The sequence below is a fragment of the Canis lupus genome, chromosome 26 (assembly GCF_011100685.1).
Source record: "Canis lupus familiaris isolate Mischka breed German Shepherd chromosome 26, alternate assembly UU_Cfam_GSD_1.0, whole genome shotgun sequence".
Taxonomy (NCBI): Eukaryota; Metazoa; Chordata; class Mammalia; order Carnivora; family Canidae; genus Canis; species Canis lupus.
The window spans coordinates 23,365,399-23,385,407 of record NC_049247.1 but is presented as its reverse complement, the minus strand read 5'-3'; the positions used below and the strand labels follow the sequence as shown (position 1 = coordinate 23,385,407).

General features: G+C 48.8%; 1 protein-coding gene across 6 annotated transcripts in view; it reads left to right on the top strand.

Annotated features, from left to right (window-relative positions):
- ASCC2 (activating signal cointegrator 1 complex subunit 2) overlaps positions 1-11,484 on the top strand; it is a 41,735-nt gene extending 30,251 nt beyond the window's left edge. For all 6 annotated transcript variants that reach the window (XM_038575606.1, XM_038575605.1, XM_038575604.1 and 3 more), the window contains 5 exons: positions 5,239-5,332; positions 5,440-5,570; positions 6,128-6,230; positions 8,104-8,183; positions 8,640-11,484. In XM_038575606.1, coding sequence (XP_038431534.1) covers positions 5,239-5,332; positions 5,440-5,570; positions 6,128-6,230; positions 8,104-8,183; positions 8,640-8,811 — 580 coding nt within the window. In that variant the 3' untranslated portion in view covers positions 8,812-11,484. The remainder of the gene's footprint in view (positions 1-5,238; positions 5,333-5,439; positions 5,571-6,127; positions 6,231-8,103; positions 8,184-8,639) is intronic.
- The last annotated feature ends 8,525 nt before the right edge of the window (positions 11,485-20,009 follow it).

Here is a 20,009-nt window from a genome sequence, read left to right as displayed (position 1 = left end):
TCTTTCTCCTTATTTTTAGGTTATGTCCTTTCTACTTTTTTGGCATTGAAAAGTCCATTTATGATTTATTCATTCATTCAACAAATATTTGCCTGATGCTTACAGCATACTAGGCCCTGGATTTATGAGGTGCTAGAAGTGTAGTGGACAATGAAACAGACACGGCCCCTGGCCCTGTGGAATTTGCACTAATCAGTTCAGCAAACAAGTAAAGTAAAATTGCAGATCTAACAGGGACTATAAGGTGAAGGTGTGCAGACTTCTGAGCCTCTGGTAGGGGGTTCGATCTGAGCAGGAAGGCTACTCTGAGGAAATGACATGGAACCAAGAGTGGATGGAAGGATGAGGAAGGGCTAAAGGGCCAATTCTGCAAAGAGCAGGGAAGAAGAAACCTTCCAGGCAGAGTGAACAACAATGGGCAGTGACCCTGAGGTTGTGGAGAACATGGTGAGGGTCCCATGAGCTGACACATTTTATGCTTTGGAAAGATGACCTGGCTTTGGAATAGAGGCCCATTGGAGGGACCATGAGCCAATAGTTGTAATATGAGGTTTAATATAAAAGGCAAAATAAGATGTTGACAACACTGTGCTAGCCCCAGAGTTCCCCTAAATGGTACTGGTTCATGAAATCCGGAAATCTGGGAACTGTTAGACGAGTACAGTCTGCCCTCTCCCCCATCATATATACAAAAGACGGAAGTTCGGAGAGGGGCAGTGGGGGACCTGCCTTGTTCTTGTGATAGGAGCCCCAGTGGCAGAATTGCAAGCTACTGCTTCAAGTGAGGGCCCTGTGCTGCTTCCCCACCCCAGGGCCATCCGATGCTGGAAGCTTGGCTGGCCAAGGGCTTGGGGGAGTGGGCACAGGGCAGCTATAAAGCCATCTGGCTGGCTGGACAGGAAGCAATTGTAAACTGCTTAGTCACACACATTGCGACATCCCCAGATCCCAGGCTAGAGATGTTATCCTGCATCAGTGGCCACTGTTCCAGACTGGAATGACCCTCTGCAGCTTTGGCTATGGAGACGGGCAGATGAGGAGGGCTGTGCCTGCTCTTAGGGCATTCCAAGTTGCCAGGCAGAGAGACTGGGCGGCAAATGTTTACTGAACTCGTGCTGGGTAGCCTGGGGGCTGTGGATTGCAAAGAGGCAAAGCCTCCATTCATGTGTTCATTATTTATTTATTCATTCAGCAAATATTTATTAAGTGATTTACTAGCTCCAGATTCTGTGCTAGACACCAGAGAGACAAGGTGAGCAGGGCACCCGGGCCTTGCTCTCAGCACAGAGACCGTGGGAAAGACTTAGACCATTAAACAAGCAGTGACAGAGTGGGAGAGGTGCTGGGGTGGGGCCTACAGGGACCTCAGTGGGGACACTTGTCCTAATCTGGGCAGGACAGTCAGCAGGCACATGAGAAAAGTAGCACAAGGCAGGTCATGCTTGGGTTAAAATGTATGTGTGTGGTTAAATCAAATAGGATGCACTCAGTGGCTCAAGTAACAGGGAAATCTGTTCCTTGCACGACAGGAAGTTGCAAGGTAGGACAATCTAGGCTTGGTTAACCTGTGGTTCAGCCTCATCATCAAGGACACATCTTTGCCGTCTCTCGGAGCTGGTTCCTTTGAAGCCACTGGGTCACTGCAGCTATTTCAGCTAGGACTTGCAGAAATGACAGTGCCAAGAGGAAGTCTGGACCAGATCTTCCTATATCTCTCTTAGAGGCCAGGAAGCCTTTCCCAGAAGTCTCCAGACTCCACTCATATCTCAGTGGTGAACTGGGTCACAGGGCTGAGGCCCAGGCTCCAGGAGAAGGGGGAAAGATGGAAAGACCTGAACCAAAAGAGAATCTGTTAGGAATGGGGGTGAGATGGAGGGTGGCTCTTGGGTAGATGCCAAGCACATGTGCTATAGGGATATCATACTTAGTTGAAGGAGGCAGTGTGTATAAGGTGGGGTCCCAGAACTCGTTTGGAGTGAACCGTGACACCCTGGAAGATTATGACTGTTCTCCCTCAGCAGAGTGTCCATGGCCAAGAAAATGTCAATGCACTTTGCTTCTTGGAGAGTCACAGAACACATTAGCTCATTAATGGTTCTGACAAGTCCTGTAGTAAAAAAGAAACAGGATTCACTTTGTTGAGCTCAGCAGGTGCCAGGTTCACTTTTAGTCATCACCTTACTTCATTCCTGGGATGTAGAATTAAGACTTGGCAAGGATAAGAGGCTTGCTTGTGATCGGTCACACCACTCAGGAAGACCCTGAGCAGACTTGAGCCAGTAGACCTATGTTCTGGCCCTGGCTCGGCTGGTAGAAGCTGGGTGACCTTGGAAAGTCACCCTGCCTCTTGGAATCTCCCTTTCCTCACCTGGAAAAGGAGGGGCCTATTGCCCTACTAGTCCTTTAGAAGTTTAAAGGTGGTAGTCACCCCCCAATGGTCAGTTTGAGTTGGAACTCAAAGGATAGGGTGGAAGAAGTGAGGAGGGGGAAGAGTGTCTGGACTTTAGGGGAGCCTTCAGGGGGCCCCCTGTCATCTTGTAGGGGGCCAAGGAAGGACTTGCTCCAAAGTCTCTGAGGCCATGGTTACCTGTGTTCCAGACTTGACTGGAGTTCTGGCCCTCACATGGCTTCCTGGCTGGCTTTGCCCCTGACTTTCTTTTCCTTCTTGGTTCTGAATGGGGTCATGGGGCCAAGGCTGCCCCTCCTTGGGTGGGATGACCAGGGCACTAGGCTCCACTATCCCTGCCTGTGTGACCTCCCAGGACCCTGGGTGGGTAAAGTTTGCAGGGCTTCTCTGGCCCTGCCAGGGATCCACATAAACCAGAGACCCACAGCAGGACCTTACTCACCAGAATCAGGGATCAGATGGACCAGGAGCTGTGGGGTGTGACAGAAAGGACAGTGACATCTCTCATTCATCCTTGGATGCCTGGCTCAGCACAGGTCCTAGCACTTACTAGGCCCTCAGGAAATATGTGTGGAAAGGGCAGATGTGCTCCTTTCAGTGGCACCAACCACCTGCACGAGCTCCTGCAACTTTGCCTTGCTCTTGGCCTCTTTCCTCTTCAGCCCCTAGCCTAGTGAAGAGAGCCAGGTAAGGGCCGGGGCTGCAGTCACAGGCCCCCTTTCCTGGCATGATATAAAATTTTCCTGTGGACCAAGAAATTTCCCAGGTCTAGATCAAATGCCCCCTACCCCACAGTGCCTCCATTTCCTCCCCACCCTCCCAGTAGACCCCCTGAGCCAGAGTTCACGTTTCCTTTTTCTTTTTTTTAAAGTTTCCTTTTTCTATGTTCCCAGGGCATGCTTACCTCCATTCAGCATATTTCACATAAGCCGCCATTTGCCTGTAACCCTCATTAGACTGTGAGTTCCACGAGGACAGATCAAGATCTTCTTTTTTCAATCTCTCCCACAACTCAGCCTTAGTACCCTCTCTGGCACATAGTAGGCCCTTAGTAAAAACTGTCAAAGGAAGCCAAATCCTGAGCTGCCCCCAGGCTTCCAGGCAGACAGCCTGAGACACTCAGGCCCCTGTCTCTCCCTGCACCAAAAGCCAGTTAATAGAAGATTTTTGTGGAAGTTGTATATGACTTTGTATCTCTTCTTCTTCTTCTTTTTTTTCCCCTACCCTTGATACATTCCAGAAAACTGATTTCACAGCTAAGCTGGATTTTCTTGCCTGGCATCTCATATTGATTTTCCCCTGCAGGGCTAGAAACTACATTCCACAGGCCTGTCTATGTGTCTGACAAGCCAGGTTTTTCTACAGATTTGCAAAGCCACAGTCAAGAGGCCTGAGTCCCCACTGAGGCTGTGCTACGGATCACCGATCCCAAGCACGTCCCTCTCCTTCCCTGTACTGCACCCGAATATCTTCACCTGTGATATATAATAGGAGTTGAACTTTTGGACCTTTTCTTCCAGTGCAATCTGACATGGAGGATTGAACTGTAGAACAGACAGAAGGCCACCATGATGAAAGCAGGGATGGGAGGAAGAAGACAGCTAGCTACCCCTACTCACTCCACATACCCCTGAAGTCCCCTGTGGTTCCCTTGAGTTCAGGAAGAGGGCCACATGGGACCTTGCTCTTTCTTAAATTTTTGTTTTTAATTTTTTATTTAATAATTTATTTATTTTAGAGAGAGGGAAAGAGACAGCATGACGCAGGAAGGGCAGAGGGAAAGAATTTCAAGCAAACTCCACATTGAGCAAGGAGCCCGATGAGGGGCTCGATCCCAGGACCCTGAGGTCTTGACCTGAGCCGAAACCAAGAGTGTGAGGCTTAACTGACTATGCCACCCAGGAGCCCCTAAATTTTTGTTTCCTTTTTTTTTTTTTTTTTTTTTTTAGATTTTATTTTTTATTTATTCATGAGAGACACAGAGCGAGAGAGAAAGAGGCAGAGACCCAGGCAGAGGGAGAAGCAGGCCCCATGCAGGGAGCCCGATGTGGGACTCGATCCCAGGTCCCCAGGATCACACCCTGGGCTACAGGCGGCACTAAACCGCTACGCCACCAGGGCTGCCATAAATTTGTGTTTCTTAAAAGGTTCAAATAATCTCAGGCCCTACCCAGGAGTAACCATTGTCATTTGGCAGGGACTTACTAGCTCTTTCTGTGCATTGATATATGTAGACTATAATCTGTGTTTTCATGGGAACAGATTGTCTGATTTGCTTTATGCTTTTTATTACAGATGGGATCCTACTGTATACATGTTTCTGTAGCTTGCTTTCTTCCTCAGGAATAAGTCTTAGAATTCTTTCTGCATCAGCACAAATAGACGAATGTCATTCTTGATAACAGCCGCCTGGCGTTCTGTAATATAGATGTGGGACATCATTTGGCCATTTCCCTTGTGATGGACATTAGTTGTTTTCCATTTCTCACTGTCACAAACAATGTTGAAAAGAACATTCCCCCTCAGACCTCTTTATGCACACAGCCAGCGTTTCCCCAGAGTGGGCGCCTCAAAGAGGAATTTCCTGGCCAAAGGATGGGCACGTTTTACCATGCAACAACTCCTTTGGAAGGCCTTCCAGAGTGGCTAGACCCAGTCATATGGACACTGGCAGTGGCAAGTCCCACCTTCCCACCCCCACGCTGGTGTTTGACACTATATGTCACAGTTTGTGCCAGCCTGAGCCTGTGGTGCTTTGGACCCTTGCCCTCACAGCCTTCAAAGTCTGATGGTTTTCCTTCCTCCCTGTCCCCTGCCTCTCTCAACACCAGGAAGGAGGAGAACACTCGGAGCTTGCTAAACGACAAGCGGGAGGTGGTGGCACAGCGGCAGCGCTACGAGCAGTACAGCGTGGTGGTGGAGGAGGTAGGAGGTTCCAAGCCAGGCCTTTGCTGGGGGCAGTGGGGGTGGGGGCAGGTTGTGCAGGACCAACCAGCTCAGGGTCCTTCTGCCCCACACTTCTGCCATTGCAGGTGCCACTGCAGCCTGGCGAGGGCCTGCCCTACCGTGGTGACGACTATGAGGATGAGTATGATGACACATATGACGGCAACCAGGTGGGCGCCAATGATGCTGACTCAGATGATGAGCTCATCAGCCGCAGGTGAGGCTGCAGGGCCCTAAGAGGGCAGAGTTCTGGGGGGGGCACAGCGGCACTCCTGAAACCTCTTGTTTATACAGATGGGGAGGCCAAGGCCCTGATCATGGGAGCAAGTCAGAGGTAGGGCCAGGGCCCAAACTGAAGCCTCTTGACTCCTAGTCCAGTGCTCCCTCCACCATCAGCCAGCCCCTTGGCCAACTAGTTGGTCCAACCCATGCTGAATGGGGAGGCATTTCTTTGGTTTCTCACAGTCCTTTTACATTGTTCTTCTTAACTGCAGAAAACTCTCTGAAGTGGGATCTCAGATTTCCCAATGCAGATAAAAGCAGAGCTGCCCCAGCTCAACTTCCCCTAAGCCCCCACATCAGACTCTGGTACCCTCAGAGCGTCAGGGGGCTGGAGCAAAGCTGGCTTGAAAAGCACTTTGGTTTTTTGTCCAGCTGCCTGAGCCCATCCCCATCCTGATGACCCCCTCTCACCCAGCCCAATGCCCTCCTCCCCGAGGCTCCCTCTCCAAGTTTAATCTAGTCTTTGATCTCACTTTCTCTCTAAACCCTCAGGCCCTTCACCATCCCTCAGGTGCTGAGAACCAAAGTGCCTGGAGAAGGGCAGGAAGAGGATGAGGAGGAGGAAGAGGAGGAGGCTGAAGACGAGGCTCCAAAGGTACTTCCTTTGCAGGTGGAAGATGAAGGGGAGGGTGTAGTTCCCAAGGAGCAGATTAGGAGGACCACCACGCCCCTGCTTGCCTGCATCTGGCTTTAAGGCGGCCCTTGGATCACTACCCAGGAAGAAGAGGGGCTCCTTTGAGCCTAGGATGCCTTTTTGAAGAGCTGCTGGCTTAGAACTCCCCTCCACTACCTAGTGAGGGCTTAGGGGATGGATTAGAGGCCAAGCCTTTGAGCTGCTGGATTCATTAGGCCCAGGAGCCTGAGGGCTGAGAGAAGGGTAGCTCTTTGCCACCATGCTTAGGATAGCAATTCTGAAACTCAGAGATGTTAGAGCCCACGGGCCCTTGGAGGTCATCTGAGCTGGTGGGTTTGAAACTTCTATTTTTTAGCAGCTGAACTTTTTCTTCAAATAAAGCCTTAACTAGAACCTCAGCATATAAAACAGATAAGGGCAGTGTTGCTCAGGTTGAACAGAGTGGCACCCTGGGACCCCTGGATCCCCTCGTACCCTCCCACCAGAGTGACAAATTCAGATGTGTCCAGACAAATGCAGGCTACCCAATGTAAATGAGTAGCAGAAACTGATGGAGACTATGGTCAGTGTGGTAGAAGCACACATACAACCTGCCCAAGGGGCTTCTCAGCATAAACATAGGCCCAAAACTTCAGGGCTTTCTCTTCTTCCCAGGCACAGGATTAGCCCAGATTTTTTTTTTTATATATAAATTTATTTTTTATTGGTGTTCAATTTGCCAACATATAGAATAACACCCAGTGCTCATCACGTCAAGTGCCCACCTCAGTGCCCGTCACCTAGTCACACCCACCTCCCCTTCCACCACCCCTAGTTCATATCCCAGAGTTATAGCCCAGATTTTTATGTAAAATCTTCCAGTTTTTAAATGTTACCAGTTGTACTTGTTTTCTTTGTGTTTTTTTAAACAGTATAGGCCATTAAGAGCTGTCTGTGATCCTTAAGTCACAGCCGCTAGTCCAGGCTCCTTTGCTTACTGGCAAAAAAAAATGGTCTTCAGGAGTGAATAGTCCCAGGGCACCTGGGTGTCTCAGTTGGTTAAGGATCTGACTTTAGCTCAGATCATGGTCTCAGGGTCCTGGGGTTGAGCCCCATGTAAGGCTCCCACGCGGGATTTGATCCCAGGACCCTAGGATCATGACCTGAGTTGAAGGCAGATGCTCAACCACTGAGCCACCCAGTCGTCCCTCAAATCAATAAATTAAATCTTTTTTTTAAGATTTAATTTATTGATTTGTGAGAGAATGAGAGAGAGCACAAGCAGGGGAGAGAGGCAGAGGGAGAAGCAGACTCCCCGCTGAGCATGAGCCCAACATAGGACTTGATCCCAGGACCCCGGGATCATTACCTGAGTCGAAGACAGATGCTTAACAGAGCTACCCAGGTGCCCCAAGAAATTAAATCTTACAAAAAAAAAAAAAAAGACTGGGAACTCCCACAGCACTAGAGTAAGGATGAGTCAACTCCCATGGGCAGCTATCTGCGCCTTCAAGATGGCCTCTCATGGTAGCCATCCTGGCCTGTCCCCCATTTGTCATCCATGTTCCAACTGTGATCCACCTGCCCCACCATGTCTGTGCAGGAAGCCTTAGTCCCTTTAGCTGCCTTCCCATCACGAGAGAGGTGGGAGGGACAGAGGAGAGAGGCTTCTGATGGGAACCTTGTACCCAAACAAGGGCAGCTCCCTTCTAGGGCATCACCCTGCCACACTGTGGCTTCTCCCACTCCTGGCCTGGAGGCGTCAGCAAGATTCAGTCAGGCGCAGCCTTACCACAGCTTCAGGACATGGGGAGGCTTATGACTCTAGACTATTTTTCCCCCTTCCCGTCCACAGCCCGACCATTTTGTACAGGACCCTGCAGTGCTGCGGGAGAAAGCAGAAGCCAGGCGGATGGCCTTCCTTGCCAGGAAGGGGTGAGCATTTCAAAGAGTTGTTTCTGGTGGGAGGGGACCCGTCTGGAGACGGCTCAGTCAACCACCTAGGAACCCCACACCTAAACTCCAAGTGTATTACATGTATTAATGTAACCCGCAGGAGGACCCTATGAAGTAGCCACTTTATCATCATCCTCTTACAGAGGAAGAAACGGGCCCATCCCTGTACCCAGGCCCTCCTCTCCTTGCTGCAGGCTATGGTTAGCCCACAGCTAGGCCAGGGACCCCCTGGAGGCAGGGCTTAGGGAAGAGAATTCACCAGACACAGGACCAGCCAGAGCCCCCAGAGCCCTGCCCTTGCTGGGCTCCATTTCTTCTCCCACTGGAAGTGGGGACATGGGTGTCCTGGTCCAGGTGGCATGTCCTCTCCCATGGGTCCTCTGAGAAAGGTGGCGGGCTCTTCCCATATGTTGGGGTGGGTTGTTCCTCCCTCAGGTACCGGCATGACAGCTCGACTGCAGTGGCCGGCAGCCCCCGGGGCCACGGGCAGAGCCGTGAGACTACCCAGGAACGCAGGAAGAAGGAAGCCAACAAGGCCACACGAGCCAACCACAACCGGAGAACCATGGCTGACCGCAAAAGAAGCAAAGGCATGATTCCATCCTGAGGCTGTCATGTCAGGGCCAGCCGGGAGGCAGCAGCACCAGACTTGCCAGGCTGAGTTACCATAGCCTTGGGTCTCCTCACCACTTGGCCTCCTGCCAGGGTCCCAAATTCAACTCCACCCCTCAACAGCCTCAGCTTTGCAGCCCCTGAGAAGGCCGCCTCATCGTCGTCTACCAGCCAGCCGTGAGCGCCTTCTTGCAGAACACACAGTGCCTTATCCCACAGTGGAGGAACCCCTGGGCCCAGAGAGCAGGCAAAAGGGATGGGGACAGAGCCCCAAGGCAAGCCCCACAAACCTCATGCAGCAAGACACCAACTACCATTTTACCCTAGATGGCAGGAAACCTCTAAATTCAAAAACAAAGACAAGGCCTGCAAATAAAGTTTTTGACCCTTTCAAGCAGTGATCCATGATGTGCCCCTGGCTGCTCCGCCTGTCTCCCTTCAGCGACAGCCACCATCAGGAGAGCAAGAGAGCAGGGTGATCGCTGCCCTGCTCATCAGCCTGTCATACTTGCCTCTCATTTTAACCCCTCCTGATATTGCCCTACTTTGCTGTGTGGCCCTAAGCACATTACTTCCTTCTGTGAACCTTTAGTCCCTGCCTGCAGAAGGAAGAGATAAGGGTGTGAGGCCCTATGGTCCTTTCCATGTTCTCTTTCTGTCTGTACGACCTCCACCCTAGGAGGTAGGTACTTTTTCCAGGCCCTATGCTATACGTGAAGCGCTGTAAACTGAAGGTGAAGGTGCCTGCCCTGGCAACATCCAGGAAGTGGGAGAACAAGGATTAGACCCTCAGTCTAACCCCTGGCCTTTATAGAGTCCTAGATTCCCATTGGTGGTATCATCGCCATCTCATAGCTGACCCAAGGATACTTTTCCAGTAGCAGAGCCAGGACCAGAGCTCGGTGCCTCCTGATTGTGTGTACGCTCCATCAAATCCTCCAGAATCAAGGAGTCAGAAACCAGAAGACACTAGTGAGAATGTCACTGCTAAGCCCTGTTGAAGGACTTGGGCCTTGTTCCTTAAAACCCCCTCCTGGGCACAGCCAGTTGGTTTGCAGTGTAGCAGCAGATGCGAGGTATCCTGATTCCTGGGCCCCCCCAGAATGATCAACAGAGGATCGATTGTGGGGTATTTGCTGGCCTGATCCTACCCAGCGTAGCCTGGAGTCCTTCCATGAGAGCCAGGGCCCCTGCCCATCTGGACCTTGACAAATCACCCTAGATGCTTGTGTAATTTATTTGCACGAGGTTAGGATGAGTGTCTGGAGCAGCGAGGCAGACAGGCACTTGACGAATTGGTTTTGTTAGGTCAGCTGCACAAGTGAAAATCAATAACAATTCCTTTGAGTCATGCCGGTTCTCTTGGTACATTTGAGATGCAGAGCAGATACAGGAGTGGTGTCTTCCCCTTGAGCTGCCGAATTAGCTGAGATCAGGCTCAGGATCAGCCATTCTGACAGGCAGCAGGAAGACTCTGTTTCCTCCTAGAGGCATTTGCCAGGGAGGGTCATTTCTTTTCTCTCTCCCTGAACACCTCAGACCCAGCTCTTGGCCCTGGAGCAAGGGGAGGTGAGTTGGGGGAGCTCTGGGCTTTACCTACCTTACTTGTTACTGTTCACACATCCCCTCTCACCTTCATTTTGTCATATGTATACCTCCTGACTACTGGGAGTGGTGTTTAGGCCTCACATTGGCATCCTGGTTTAAAGGATTGGAGAAGATAAACGATTTTTCAGACTTTCCAGAATGTACTCCCAGGTCATACTTGATCTCCCTAGAAGAACTATGTTCTTTCTCATTTCAGATCTTGAGGGCACCCTTTCAGGGATGCTTTGCAAACGCCTCACTCAGGAGTCATCCAGAACAGTGCTGGTAGGCATACCTCTTCACCTCTTGGGGCCTCAGTTTTCCCATCTGCAAAGTGGGTATATTGGGCCGGGTGAGTGGTTCCTTTCCACTCAGTGCCAATTAGATCCTCTGAGGAGGCCTCAAGGTTTAAGATGGGCAACGGCAGAAGTGTTACAAGTGAAATGGGTGGGAGACCTGAGCCCTGTTCACTTGATCACTGGGCCCCACCACCCCACTACTACTCCTAAGCAGGAATTTCTAAGTGCCTTCTCTGCACCCTGTTAGAGAACATGACTATCACAGGCATTTCCCAAGAAGCTTTTACAACCTAGTGCCTCCAAGAGGACTTAGGACTTTGAGTGTCTTTCTTCCTAGCTCATGAGTGGCAATGATGGTGGACGTGTTTGTTTGAACAGTGCTTCTGTGCCTCTGAGAGGTGGGTAGGGCAGAGCCTGTCATTGATAAAAAAGGGACCCAGGAGCCCAGGGAGGGCAAGTAACTTGCCCAAAGCCCATGGCAAGTCAGCAGCAGAGCCTGGATACAGATCTTTCTTAATTCCAGGTGTAGTCTGAAAAAGTAAGTGAATAACAGGAACCTGCCTGTCCCTGTCACACTGGGAGCTTGGGTTAAGCAATGCGGGGAGGGAAACAAAACACAAAAGTAAACCCACCAAAAATGCAGGGAGTGGTTGTGGAACCCCCCTGCTTTAAAATGATGTCAATGAATACTTACTTGGTAGCAATGTGAGAAACTAAATATTGAAGAATAAATTTGTTGTTGTTGTTGTTTTTAAGAGAATAAATTGGATGTTAATGCTCCATGATTGTGAAAAAATTTTTTTTTCGATCTGTAGTCTTTTTTTTTTTTTTTTTTTAAGATTTTATTTATTTGAGAGAGAGCATGAGTTGGGTAAGGGGCAAAGGGAGAAGCAGACTCCCCATTGAGCAGGGAGCCCAATGTGGGGCTCAATCCTGGGACCCTAAGATCATGACCTGAGGCAAAGGCAGACACTTAACAGACTGAGCCACCTAGGCGCCCCTGTGAAAATATTTTTTTAATTTGCATACAGACCAAGTCTGAAAAGGACTGTGCATAAACAAAAATGACAGTAAGATCGTATTTGTAATGAGAGTAAAAGCACTTGCTAAGTACTTACCATGGTCAGGGGTTCTGGTGGGCTCTTTCCTTGCATTTACCTTGTCTAATTCTCACCAGGTAGGAACAGATGAGAAAACCAAGGTCAGAGAGGATAGGCGACCTAAGGTCACACACTTAGCATATGGCCAAGGAGGGATTCAGTCCCAGGCTCATCTCCTAAAGCCCACGCCCTTAGCCCCTACACCATATGCTATTCCTTTCTTTCCCCCACATCTGCATCTTTGTCACGACTGTTCTTAACAAAGAAAGGAGAAAATACAAGTCACATAGCTGTAGGGCAGGGGGATGGGAAATCCTAGTAAATCAGACCAGGTTGATGGGACCCTCCCCACCTTGTATGTATGTTGCACTATTGGATACTGTCCCATAGATCTCAGATGCCCTTGTTTTTTTATTTTCACTTTGTTTTCAGATTCATTCATCCTTCTGTTTGTCCAGTTTGCCATGAAACCCATTGAATGATTCTTCATTTTTTTTTTAAAGATTTACTTATGTATTTATAAATGAGAGAGAGCACAAGCAGGAGGGGCAGAGGGAGAGGGAGAGAGAATCTCAAGCAGACTCTGTGCTGAGCACAGAGCCCAACATGGGGCTTGATCTCACGACCCTGAGATCATGACCTGAGCTGAAATCAAGAGTGAGACACTTAATTGATTGAGCCCCCTAGGCGCTTCTGGTTCTTCATTTTTATATCCAGTCCCTGTCCAGGGGAAGCAGAGAAAAGACAAGGCTAGAGCTCTCTCAGCCAAGATGGAGACAGCAGAGCCTAAGGAGTACTGAGGCGTGGGAGGAAGCCAAGAGGCTGGGGTGAAAGGATCTAGAGGAAGGGAACCCTAGAATTAGGACCACAGAACAGGCCATGGCCCAGATATTTGTCTCAAGCGGCCGCTCTAAGTATTTACTGCCTGCCCTCAGGGCTCAGGGCATGGACAGTCAGCCTGGTTGGGAGGACCAAGGAAGGAAAGGATAAATGCATCCACTCAGCTCTTTACCAAGATCTACTAGGTGCCAGGTACTGCATCAGGCATGTGTGAGGAAGACTGGGCCCCCGGCCTCATGGAGTTCACAGTCCAAGGCAAGACATTTAGGCAAAGTGATTTACTCACAGTTGTGCTAAGCCCTAATAATGAAGAAATGAACAGGCAAGGTGAATGGAAGCCAAGAGCAAAGAGACTTTTCAGAAACAGAGGGTAGTGGTTACAGTGTCAGGCAGCAGCTGGGAGGTCAAGGCTTACTCAATGAGGCTCACTGGGTTTCTGCCCCAGCTTTGCTAGGAAGTGATGGGGAGGCATGGAAAGAATGGAAGGTGAGAGAGAGAAGGCAGGAGTGTGGGCCCTTCCAAGGAACTTGGCATCAGAGAAGAGGAAGAGGGAGCTGAGAGCTGAAGAGGGGGCATTGGAAACCAGACCATGTTGATGGGATTACCTAGGTGTAGGGGAGGCACCAGAGTTCTAGAAGATCCACTTAGAGGGAAGGCTAGTCCGAAGTAGGAGTTCCCCAGATCAGCCTGGTGTCAGGTCCTAGCTAGATCTCTGAGTGCTGGGGCAGGAGGAAGGGACCTTGACTATGGCCAGAGGCCATTGTTGCAATTCTGCAGCCTGAGGTAAACAATGCAATCTAAAGGTTACTATCTCCAGCCCTGGGTGTGTGGTGGGGGGGGGGGGGGGGGGGGAATGGAGGGCAGTATGTCTTAAAATGAGAATCAAATTCTCACTTCACATCACACTGGAAATTCCCAACAATCGATAATCATCAAAGAATTTTACACAGCTGGTAGACTTCGGGGAGCCCTAAAGGGCATTTTGTCCAGAGTTTCTCAACCTATTTAAACTCCCAACCCTCCCCCATTCTCAGACCCTGGGATCTCAGCTACCCCCACCACCCAGGCAAGTAGGAGAAGTTTGCCTCGCTTAAGAATTTGCTGGGCTTTCACGGCTCTCTCCCAGCCGTGGAGGTTATATCATTTAGCTTCACTCGCTGTGGTCTGAATTACAAAAACAACAGGCACTTAATTCTAGTTTCCCAACTATGAAATTATGACATTGAATATGCTTTTTCTGGCTGCACGAGCCCACGCTCGGCACTCTGATGGGTCCCCTAAGCGTTCCACCATCCCAAGGGAGTAATTATGGTTTTCTTCTTCTTAAAGTGGTTTTCACAGAAGAGCCAGGCAGAAAGGGGGCCCTTCAGTGGGGTGAGGGCCAACCATGCCCGTCCATTTAGGAATTTTACATGCAGAGCTTACACGTAGGCTCCTGCCCTGTCTCCCTTCCTGTGTTCTAACTTGCTTACTCTGCATTCTTTCCTGCAACCTCGCAGATCTCAAGAGCCCATCCTTTTTATTGTTCTTTTGTTCATCAAGGGTGGCAAAAAGAGCACTAGACTGAAGGTCAGGAGGCTGGGGTCTAGGCCCTTAGATTCCAACAAGCCGTGTGACCCTGAGTCAGTTCCTTGGCCTCTCTGGGCCTCAATTTCTTCTTACAAGAAATGGGGATGATCATTCTGTCACCCCTCTTGCCTTGTGGGCACGGCTAATGGCGAGGGCAGCTGAGAGCATGCTGGGTGGGGGCAGAGGGCACTCGGAGATTGGTGAATCTTGCTCAAAGGGCAGAGAAGAAAACTGAGGGCAGTTTTCGGGCTACTCTGCATTTGGGGCAATTTCCTTTCCTCTCTTTTAATCACCCTGCCAGAAACTTCTTTTGCACAAATCACCCATTTCCAGCAGGCACATTTCCAATGGAATGCCGGGGTTCTAGGGCCAGGAAAAGTTCGAGAGCTGCCTCCGTCTGGATTTTTGCTGACAGTTCTCAGTGGAAGGACAGAATCCGGGAATGATGTGAACTCCAAAGCTTTTGGCTCTATGAGCAAGTTCTGTCAGGAAACCGCTTTCCCAAAGCTCCTCCCTCTAGGGGGAGCCTGGGAGCTGTCGCACTGGGACCCCTCTGGGTGATTAGACTGTTGCCCCTTCCCTCTGACCGGCAAATCAGGCACTGCAGCACAGAACCGATGGGCAGATGGACAGAATCTGATCACTTCTGCATCCAAACCACCATATTTGTTCAAGCTGCCATGTCTGGGTTAGTAAATGGCTTCCCAACTGGTCTCCTTGCTTCTACCTTTGGCCCCTGAACTGCAGGCAACATGATCCCGTTAAAATACATGCCCTTAGTTTGTTCAAGTGGTTTCCTATCTTGCTCAGAGAGAAAGGCTAAGACCATACGATGACACTCAAGGCTTTCAATGATATGTCCCCCATTATTTTTCTGCCTCCATAAAGAGGAATTCATTGGCCTGGAATTCATTGGCCTAAAAATTCATTCATTGGAATTCACAGGAGAGAGGCAACAGATGAGGACCAGCTCCATGACCCCGCCACAGGGGTGTGTGCAGCCTGTCCCAGCTGGCAAGTCAGACTCCCCCACTCAGGAGGGGTCTACAGAGAAAGGCACTGGTTCCTTCCCCAGAGTATTAACACAGAGTAACATGCAATGGCCATGCCAGAACTTTTCTTTGGGGATCAGGGTCCTCCAAATGGCCAGTGGCCTATTTGGCTTTTGACATTTACAGCAGGGGCTGAGCTCTGGGGTTAGAACCAAACTAGTCTCAGCCACTCTCTGGCTCTGTGACTCTGAGCAAGATGGCCTCATTTTTCTGAGCCACAGTTGTCTCTAAATTGAGATGTCGGCAGGATGACTGGGACAAGGTGTGCAGTTCTGGCCCGCTGCGAGGCAGGCTAGTGAACTCATGCAGCCCTGCTCACTGGGACCCAGGATGAGGGTGGTGGGTGCCTCCCACCAATGCCCCAGATTTCTGTGTACCCCATCTCTCACCCTTCAGCACATCTGCTGTGACCCCTCTATGGCAGTATTCCAGAAACCTCTAGGCTCAGGATAATCTGGACACACAAGAGCTGGCAAGAGAAGAAGACTGGTACAATCCAGCCTGGTAAGTGTGTGATAGGTGCCCTGCTTAGCTTTGTGTGACAGAAATTACCTTACTGAATCCTTGAGACAAAGCTAGATGATAGGTGTGATTGTAAGCCTCATTTAAAGGTTCAGCCACTTGCTCATGGCTGAGTCAAGATTTAAATACAGGTTTGCCATCCTCCAATATCTGTATTTTCTGCCATTTGGCTTTCTGCCTCCCTATAGCTTGACACTTACTCCATGCATAGTTGGCTCAGCACAGAAAAGAGGACCTTTCACCTCCTTTGTTCTAAACACCATATTTCTATTAATACAACCTGTAATCAAGTCATTCTACTGACAGAGATGAGAGCAGAAAGTTGGGCAGGATATATTTTCCAAATCTCCACTTTGCAATAGTTTCCCCTGTCTGCTAGTAAAAGGAAAGCATGTCCCTTAGAGGGTCCAGTTTGACAGAGGTATATCATTAGGAAAGATTAGTGAGCCGAGGAGATAAGACATCACACAGAATTGCAGCCCCAGGGCAGGAAGTAGCCTCTCCGTTGGAGGCCTGTACAGAAGGGAGACAGCAGTGCACTCAGACAGCTGGAAAGGAGGAAGATAGACAAAAGCAGAGAGGAGTCCGTTACATGGTTAAAGGTGTGGGGAAGAGATAAGGACTGCCTGAGGAATACACGAGTCTGCTGGAGTTTAAAACAGTGTTAGAGACAGTGAAAACAAGATTATCACAGGACACACACAGGGGAGCAGGAGAAAGTGATCAGGCCTTAGAGGGATAGAAAGGGTATCAGGAACATGGTTTCAAAACAGCTGGGACAAGGGGTGGGGCATTTGAATGATTCAGCTGTACAGTCATCACCAAAGCTCTCAGCCTGTATTTTGTGGATCGAATATGCTAATTAGGCACTGTTCCCTGAAGACCGTGTGGGGGCCCCCCCACTCAATGTACTCACTGTAATCACATAACAAAACCACTCCTGTTGGCATGTGCTAAGAACATGTCAAGCATTATTTCACATATCTTCCCAACCACCCTGTGAGATACAGTTATCATTATCCCATTTTTCCACAGGAGGAAACTGAGGCTCACGGAGGGGAAGGTCACCTGGCTAGAGAGTAGCAGAGCTAGAATTCAAACACAGGCATGTGCTATTTCCATAATCCATGCCCAGGCACAAGATGGGAGGACAAAGGGACCCACAGCAAGGACCGTATTTGGAAGGTTTGTAAAGTGAGATTTGAGGTAGCTTGAATCTTAAGCGTCAGGTTATGGAATTTGAGCTTGATCTTACCAGTAGTGGGGAGCCATTGAAGTTGTTTGAGCAAGGGAGTTGACCTGGCAGTTTTATGACGGTGCAGTGGAGAAGAAGTGTCCAGAGCAGCCGAGGAAGTTTTCTGTGCAGGAGTTTTGAAGGGAGGATAGGCCATGAGCAGCAGGAAAAGCAGTCAGTACCTCTGTACTCACAGACTGCCGGCTAACTGGCTCCCAGCTGACACTTTCTCTGCATTCCATCATTGCCTTGTCCTTGATGCCGGCTGGAGTCTGCCCTTGGCATGCAGTCTGTGTATAAATCCAAGCATATCAGGCCAAGGCCCCAGTGAAGAGAGATAAATGATTTTTACACAGCATGGAGCTGTGGATATGAGCATAGCCTCTGGAGCCAACTGTCCTGTATTTGAACCTCTGCCCTACTTTCTCTAGCTGTGTTACCCTGGGCAAGATACTTAAGGTCTCTGAACCTCATTTTTCACGTGTAAAATAGGTGTAGAGAACAGTGCCCACCTCAGATTGAGGATATAGTGACATAGGATATGTTAGTGGTACCAGGCCCAGGCCTGGCGCTGGTGAGTGCTTAGAGAAGGCAGGGGTGTGTGTGTGTGTGTGTGTGTGTGTGTGTGTGTGTGTGTGTGTGTGTGTGTGGTGTGTCCTCTGCATGGGCTAGTGCCTGCCCCTTTTACTAGGTGTTCATTCATTCTTCGTTTACACCGAAGCAACTGCCCTAACCTCCATTTTGCCTAGGTTATTTGTATTCCCCGCAACTTTGCACGTTGCTCAGACATTTTAAATTCATTGATTTCTGTCCTTTCTTCACAAGACTTCAAATTTATCCATAGGACAGTCCTTGTTCCTTGTTATTGAAAGAGCTGGCTGAGTTACAGGATGGAATCTATTTCTTATTAATAACTTACATTGTTCCCCCCCCCCCCTCTTATTACAAAAACGGTACAATGCTTCACGGCGTGGTTCACATCAGTAAGCAAAGAGAAAGAAAATTTCCACCATCCGGAAATAATTGCTGTTAGGATTTTAGCTTTTATCCTTCCAACATTATTTTAGAAAAAAGGAGTATACATATGTGGATTTTTTTTACATATGTGTTTCCCACGAAAATGGGATCATATTACACATGCCATCATCCTTCATTTTTTTAAAAAAGATATTATTTATTCATGAGAGACACAGAGAGGCAGAGACATAGGCAGAGGGAGAAGCAGGCTCCCCGTGGGGAGCCCGAAGTGATACTCGATCCCAGGACCCTGGGGTTTACGACCTGAGCCAAAGGCAGACGCTCTACCACTGAGCCACCCAAGTGCCCCTCATCTACATCCTCTTTAATGGATTAGTGGTGTTGTATCATGATACTATACTTCAGTCAACCCATGCCCTGTCATTGTGCATTTTGATCGTTTCTCATTATTTGCTATGAAACTATAGTGAACCTCCCTGGGTAAATATTTGTCCACATCCATGACTATTTTCTCAGGGCAAATTCTTTGAATTATTTTTGACTGTTAGGTTGGCCTTCCTTCTAAGCAGGGTTTGAGAAGGATCATTTCCTGTATCATTGCTCACGCTGGGTATTATAATTTTTAAAAATCTTCACAAGTTTAATACATAAGAGGATATCTAGCTATTTTTATTTTGCAAATCTGTTCTCACAGAGCCTCAAGGAGTAGATGCAGGTATAAAATGGAGCAGAGAGAGTGGGGGAGATGGACAAAATGGGTGAAGAGTGGGAGATACAGGCCTCCAGTGATCAAATGAGTAAGTCATGGGAATAAAAGGTGCAGTATAAGGAATATAGACAATGGTATTATAATAGCATAATGTGATGACAGATGATAGCTACACTTAATGGTGAGCATAGCATAATGTATAAACTTGTCAAGTCACTGTATTATATACCCGAAACTAATGTAGCACTGCGTGTCAACTACAAATTAAAAAATTAATTTAAAAAATTAAATGGACCTGAGAAATAAACCTCCTGCACACTAATCCCCAACCCAGAGTCCTGGGGAACCCAGCCTATTATAGGCATCATCCTTGTGTCTACTGGGGAAAAGCCTAGAATGTTCTAAGGGCTGGTCACTTTTTTCTTTGAGCTGCCAGGACAACTTGGACTCCACCCAGAGCTGAAAAGTTTTGAACCTTGGCAGGCAGCTGTAGAGTGCCAGCCTGGATAGTCCCTGGCTGGGTTAATTAAGCAGTCAGCTGGGTGAGGATTTACCTCACAGTAATCCTTACTCCCCTTGACACCCCTCCAAGATGACAACATCTCCAGAAATAACAAGAATCATAGCTGCCATTGTGCAATATCATGGTGGATATTTTACAGATGAGAAAACTGGCTCACTGACAGTAAGTAACTTGCCTAATTCACACAGCCAGTGAGTGGTGGGGCTTGAATTCTAACCCAGGACTGTCCATTCTTTACACCTCACTAGACCTATTCAATGGGAATAATAAAACAACCTCTTGGATTATTGTTCAAATAAAGTGACACATAAACTGCAAAGCACTTAGTACAATGCCTGGCTCATAGTAGGTAGTTGAGAAATGTAACCTATTAATCAGAAACCCTCCAAGGGCTTACCTTTCTTTTTAGAATAAAATTCAAACTCCTTTGGTATGACCTACAAGACTGTACAGTATCTGACCCTATCTATTACTCCTTCACTTCCTTCAGTTCAGTGAATAAGCCAAACCCATATCCACCCCAGGTCCTTTTCACTCGCTGTTCTTACTTCCTGAAATACTCTTACTCTTGATCTTTACCTGGCTGAGATTTCTATTTAAATCTCAGCTCAGGGGCACCTAGGTGGCTCAGTGGTTGAGCGTCTGCCTTTGGCTCAGGTCGTAATCCCGGGGTCCTGAGCGAGTAGAGCAATACTGGATGCCAACTTCCCAGAAGAGGATTTCAGAGGGCTTTGGTAGCTAGCTTTATGAGGCACCCAAGCATTTAAGCTTTTCCTGACA